This window comes from Tympanuchus pallidicinctus, unplaced genomic scaffold, assembly GCF_026119805.1.
Source record: "Tympanuchus pallidicinctus isolate F22 unplaced genomic scaffold, pur_lepc_1.0 scaffold29, whole genome shotgun sequence".
Classification (NCBI taxonomy): Eukaryota; Metazoa; Chordata; class Aves; order Galliformes; family Phasianidae; genus Tympanuchus; species Tympanuchus pallidicinctus.
This window is the reverse complement of record NW_026294746.1, coordinates 1,407,376-1,412,364: the sequence shown is the minus strand read 5'-3', so window position 1 is coordinate 1,412,364 and position 4,989 is coordinate 1,407,376. Positions and strand designations below refer to the sequence as shown.

At 52.1% G+C, this 4,989-nt stretch overlaps 2 protein-coding genes across 5 annotated transcripts in view; one reads left to right on the top strand and one right to left on the bottom strand.

Annotated features, from left to right (window-relative positions):
• The window catches only part of LOC128085121 (transcription factor HES-5-like), a 67,269-nt gene that overhangs the window by 207 nt on the left and 62,073 nt on the right, over positions 1–4,989 (top strand). For 3 of the 4 annotated variants that reach the window (XR_008208800.1, XM_052692127.1, XM_052692124.1), the window contains exon 1: positions 48–260. The exons of the other annotated variant lie outside the window; for it this stretch is intronic. The gene's annotated coding sequence lies outside the window, so the exon portion shown is untranslated. Of the gene's footprint in view, positions 1–47; positions 261–4,989 lie in introns of those variants that run through there. 4 annotated transcript variants of the gene reach the window in all.
• LOC128085122 (transcription factor HES-5-like) lies at positions 1,139–2,467 on the bottom strand. The gene is made up of 3 exons (XM_052692128.1): positions 2,376–2,467; positions 2,086–2,251; positions 1,139–1,980 (listed from the first exon to the last, which is right to left on the bottom strand). Exons 1-3 carry the CDS (start codon positions 2,427–2,429, stop codon positions 1,727–1,729), a joined length of 474 nt encoding a protein of 157 aa, XP_052548088.1. The 5' UTR covers positions 2,430–2,467; the 3' UTR covers positions 1,139–1,726.

Here is a 4,989-nt window from a genome sequence, read left to right as displayed (position 1 = left end):
GCGGAGCGACCGCTGCTCTGAGCGCGTGCGCGGCGTAACGGCCGTGCTGAGCGCGTGCGGCGGGTAACGGCGGTGCTGGGCGCGTGCGCGGAGTAACGGTCGGTCTCGCGCCTCTTCCCGCCTCAGTGCTGAGGGGAGCGGGGCGGCGTCGGCACGGTGCTGCGCTGTGCGGTGCTGTGCGGGGCCCCACAGCCGCCGTGCGGGCGTCGATGCTGTTACATCAGCCCCTGTGGACCTTCTTCGTCTCTGGTGGGCCGCAGGTAAGCCCAGGCAGCAGGAGTGTTGTCAGGGCTGTGCTGGCTGCCGTTTTCTGTAGTAAGAGCTGTTTGTGCGAAGCTCCTTTCCTCACCTGAGCTGCGTTGCATCCATGCAGCCGATGTCTGCGCTCTCTTCACGGTCCTCAGCTGTGTGGCAGCCCTGCTGGTTTTGCCCAGTGTGTGCAGTGCCCGTTGGGTGGCTCACACGGGATGCTGAACAGGGCGCTGAGCGCCTCAGCAAACTGTGAGGCCCGTGGGTTGTGTCTGGGAGGGGGGTGTGAGTCTCCCTTTGCTTTTGCTCTGACCTCCTTTGACAGATGTGGCTCTAAGCTTCCAAGCCTCTCGCAGAGTGGGGAGGCCTCTGGTTTTGCCTCGTATTGAGAGCCCCGTTTGTTAATGTGGAGCTTTGTTTTCATTCCTGGAAAGCAGCGTTGGGGGTTTGAGCGGACGTGGAGCAGTGACGGCTGCTCCCAGCAACATGTGCTTTTGTACCAAAATCTGCCTGTTTAGCTCACAAACTGAGGGCGAGCCAGGAACTGCAGGGAAATCAGCTGTGTAAATCATTCAATAAACCCAACAAGTTGTTCTTTCTTAACTCAATTTTTATTTTGTGCAACCCCTGAATTCAGGATGGTTTCTGACACGAGTTATGCAGTGGTGCAGCTCGCACATAACATCATAACGTCCTCCAAGGACAGCACTGATTTTACATTCTCCCCGGCGGGGCTACCAAACAGTAAATATAATTTGTACAACTGCCTTTCATAAAAGACTGATAAATATTTCATGTAAAATCGACAACGCGGCCGTAACTTTCATTCCTATAAGGATATTAGAAGGAGGTGTTGCCTTTATAAAAGGCATACATATCCTGAACCTCACAAACACAGCACTCTGACTTTGCGAGCAAGACATCCCGAGGAATTTCCTCTACGCAGCTTGAGTTATGGTGTAACCATTTCCGGAGCTCAGTACAGTCTACAAATATCATAGAACCTGCTGGCAGCCAGGTTTTCACATGTCTGCGCTTAGCCCAGCCCCAGCTGCTGCCTGCAGCTCAGGTGCAGGTGGTGTGGGGGTCCCGAGCGGGGCAGGATGCAGGGGGGGCTGCTGCTGAGCAGACACCTGAAAACACTGACCCAAACATCTCAGCAGTTACAGCTTTCTCAACAGATGTACCCGTGCAACCTCACTGAGGTTAAGTACAGTCAGCGTTCCTCTCTGAACAACTCGGTCCTCCTAGCAGGAGGGTTACATGCCGCATTCCTTCAGAATAACTTTCTTTCCACGTGGTGGGAACATTTCAGTCCTTCTGGAAGAAGGGAAGCAGGCATCCATGTGCAGTAATGCTCTGCAGAAGGAAAACATTTTTTCCTACTGGTGAGAGGAGTAGGGGGACTTCTGTAGCAAGTCGTGATCTCCTCTGGAATGTGCATCAGTGTCCAGGTGATGGTGGACGTGCTCTTGGCCTACCAAGGCCTCCAGAGGTTGCAGGAGGGCTTTGCTGGTGCTTGTTTTGCAGAGGAGTGGTGAGTGGAAGTGGGTGCAGAAGGAGAACCAGAGTCCTTGGGCATTGCTTGTGACCTCTGGAAATGGCAGATCAGCTTCATCTGGGTTTCTGTGTTTGCTGAATGGAGAGAGAGGAATTGCAGAGCTTCTTTGAGGCACCAGGCATACCCTTCACAGTAATCCTGCTGTAGGCTTTTGGCAGATGCTGCAAAAGCTGAAAGAGGAGATGAGGAAAGAAGCGTTAGGCAGGCAGACTCAGATGGCTGTTGTGTCAGAAAGCAAGGGCAGCAAGGAGTCGGGGATCAGGGTGTGCGCTCACCTCGGCTGTATTTCAGGTAGCTGACAGTCATCTCCAGGATGTCGGCTTTCTCCAGCTTGGAGTTGGGTTGGTGTCTCTGGAACTCCTTCTCCAGCAGCACCTTCAGCTGCTCAATACTGCTGTTAATCCTATCGCGACGCAGTTTCTCTACAATGGGTTTTCTGAGCTGTAACACAAAGCAGGAGGGCAGTTAGTGACGTGATTTTCCCCTTCCATCTCTATGTCATCCTCTGCTAAAGAGGCTCAGCCCTTCTCAGCCGTGTGCCCTTGCAGTCAGAGCGGATACTTACTCTGTTCTTCTCTTTGGGTGTCAGGATTTCCAGGGAGAGAGCGCTGGGTGCCATTATCCGAGAGCTGCCGTCAGCACGAAGCTGGCTGCTTGGCCGGTGGGGAAAGCAGTGGAGAGTTGCTCTATTTATACGCAGGAGCTGCATACAAATGTATGGGTCCAAAGCTACTTTGAGTTTCCCACAGTCGAGATAGCCAATCCATGTGTGCCCCGGGACAATAGGGACAGCATCTATTACAGCATGGTAAATTGACTGTGAATTGCCTGGGGATAATACCCTGCTCCCAAAGGAGCAGGTGGACAGAGGAGCGTGTGACACAATAGGGCCTGGCATGAGGGCGCTGGGGTAAGAACGTGGGAAAGCGTTTGCCGTCATTATAATCCAACTTCTGCCTGATGTTGGGAACGGCGACGTCTCAATGTGCTGCCTTTTCCCAGGCTGTGCTGAAATTAAGCACAGAAGACTGATCCCAGGAAGAGATAATGCCAAATGACCAAAAGAGAGCTTGAAAAGGAAAAGATGCAGAATTAGAGGGAGTAAACCCCCTCATTGACATTAAACCGTGCTTAGATGAATACAGTACCAGGTAATTTTTAGACAACTACAGAGTGAAATCAAGGGAAGAACCCTTGAAACAACTTGCTCTAAGCTGTTAGCTCGCAATATTTTCCTTTCCCTTGTTTAAATGTGTCAAGTCCGTCTGTAAGGCATATTAAGAGCTCTTCCTTGCTTTGTTTGGATAATCTGGGCTCTCCTATGGCAGCCCGTGGCATGTAATGATTATGAGGCCTTGCCCAAATGTGTCCTATTTGATTTCACGGTGGTTTGCAAATGCCTCCCTGTTCCCTCGGTTCTGAGCCTCTAAGCAAACCCCTAAATATAGTTTCCTGTACAGATAGCTGAGGTGTAGGAAGGTCAGTTCTTGCTATCAATTTATGTGCGTTACCCTATTTGCTGGATGTAAGCACAGCTGCTAGGATACCCTGGAGCTCTCTGCCACCTTGGGCTTTCTCAGTACCTTGCCTTGTGCATTACAGGGCAGGTAGGGAAGCAGAAGGGAGCAGTCAGGATCTGGGGCTAAAGCTGCCTTTCTGAGATGTTTTCCAGGCAGCTGCAGGTTCTGGGCCCTCTGCCCCAGTTCCATCCAATATGGAGCTGGCAGAGCAGTCGTGCCCTTGCAAATGCAAGGTCAGAGGCTGGCACTGTTAGCGCTTGAGTACCCATTTCTCACTACAGCAGAGTTCGTGGAAGCCCTGTCTGTTTCCTCTGCCAATCTTTCAAAACTGATGAGGAAACCTTTCATTTCCTGTGCCAGCTGCGGTCAGCCTGCTTCCCTGCACTCAGCATCACCGTCAGCAAGGCCACAACCTGTTGTCATCGCTGATGGTTGGCAAAAACCTATTGCTGAGCAGAGAGCGTGAGTCCTGGTGGAAATCAATTCCTAGCATTATTTTGTCAGCCAGTGGCCAGCACTGTTAGGTGCAATCCCTGCTCTATGTCCGTTCTGGGTGTGCTGTGCAGCTCTGGGCCCACGCAGAAAGGCTGTGGCCTGTGGGAAGGCCAAGGGCTCAGCGAGGTGGGAAGGAAGCTGTGACCCAATTTCCAGTTCATCCCAATTTCCAGAGATACGAAGTGAGTGGTTTTAAATAATGCCATCCCATCACCAACGTCCCACGGCTCCCAAGGGCTAAACCAGCTCGCGCTGATTAAAGCATTATCCGTTCCTCGGCGCGGGCAGATGGTGCAGCAGGCGTTAGCTTTCTGCTCGGGACCCACCGAGGCACACTTCTTTTGTTGGCAGTTTAACACCGTGAATGGGGCAATGTGGGAAACCCTTGGAATTGCGGGCTCACACCGTCTGATGTGAATGGTGAACCAGGCAAGCTGCCTTGCAGCGTGCACAAAACAACAGCCCTGCGCCTTGAGCCCCAGCTTCCCTCCCCTGAAAGGACAGCAGATCTGCCTCACCTACCCTGGTAGCTTGGGAGGAATAAAAAAGAAACAAGTCTTTTTTTTTTTTCTTTTTTTTTTCCCCCTCTTATGTTTGTTTTGATTATTGAAGCTTGGAGACTTACAGGCAACAAGATACTTCCCCACATGAACGTCAGGTTAAGGAACTCCCTGGAGTGTCTCTACTGTGCATCCTGTGTGGGATGTGCTCTCTGGAAATGCTTCAGTAAGGGAAGAACTCCATTGCTGGAGGCAGAAGGATTGCTCTGTGCCAAAGCCTCTGTAAGCAGTTTTCTCAGCCGGGGCTCTTGAAATTCAGCTGTCAGCTCCTGGTCTGTCCCACTGACACCTGTTGGTGGTCCAGGCCCCATCCCCTCTCTGCCAGGGATCTGTGCCCCTGTTGTGTGGAGCCAGGAGGAAGGCTGGCAGCGGGGCTCAGAAGCAGGGTTCACAGAAACGTGGCCCCATATTGCCAGATGTGCAGAATGTGGCACAGTCACTCCTTTTCTCAGAGGCTGTTGTGCTGGGTAGGCCTACTGTTGGAAGCAGCAGCCATGCTGTGCACACAAGGGCTTACTTTCTTAGTGATTCCTCTGTCAATCCCGTTGTGGTCATGAGTTGCAAAACCACCCATGAGATCATCCGTATCCAAACAGCTGGAGCA

Coding starts and splice junctions, on each gene's coding strand:
- LOC128085122 (XM_052692128.1), bottom strand. CDS start 2,429: ATGGCACCCAGCGCTCTCTCCCTGGAAATCCTGACACCCAAAGAGAAG. Junction 2,252..2,375: donor CACCCAAAGAGAAGAACAGA/GTAAGTATCCGC, acceptor TTTGTGTTACAG/CTCAGAAAACCCATTGTAGA. Junction 1,981..2,085: donor CTACCTGAAATACAGCCGAG/GTGAGCGCACAC, acceptor CTCCTCTTTCAG/CTTTTGCAGCATCTGCCAAA.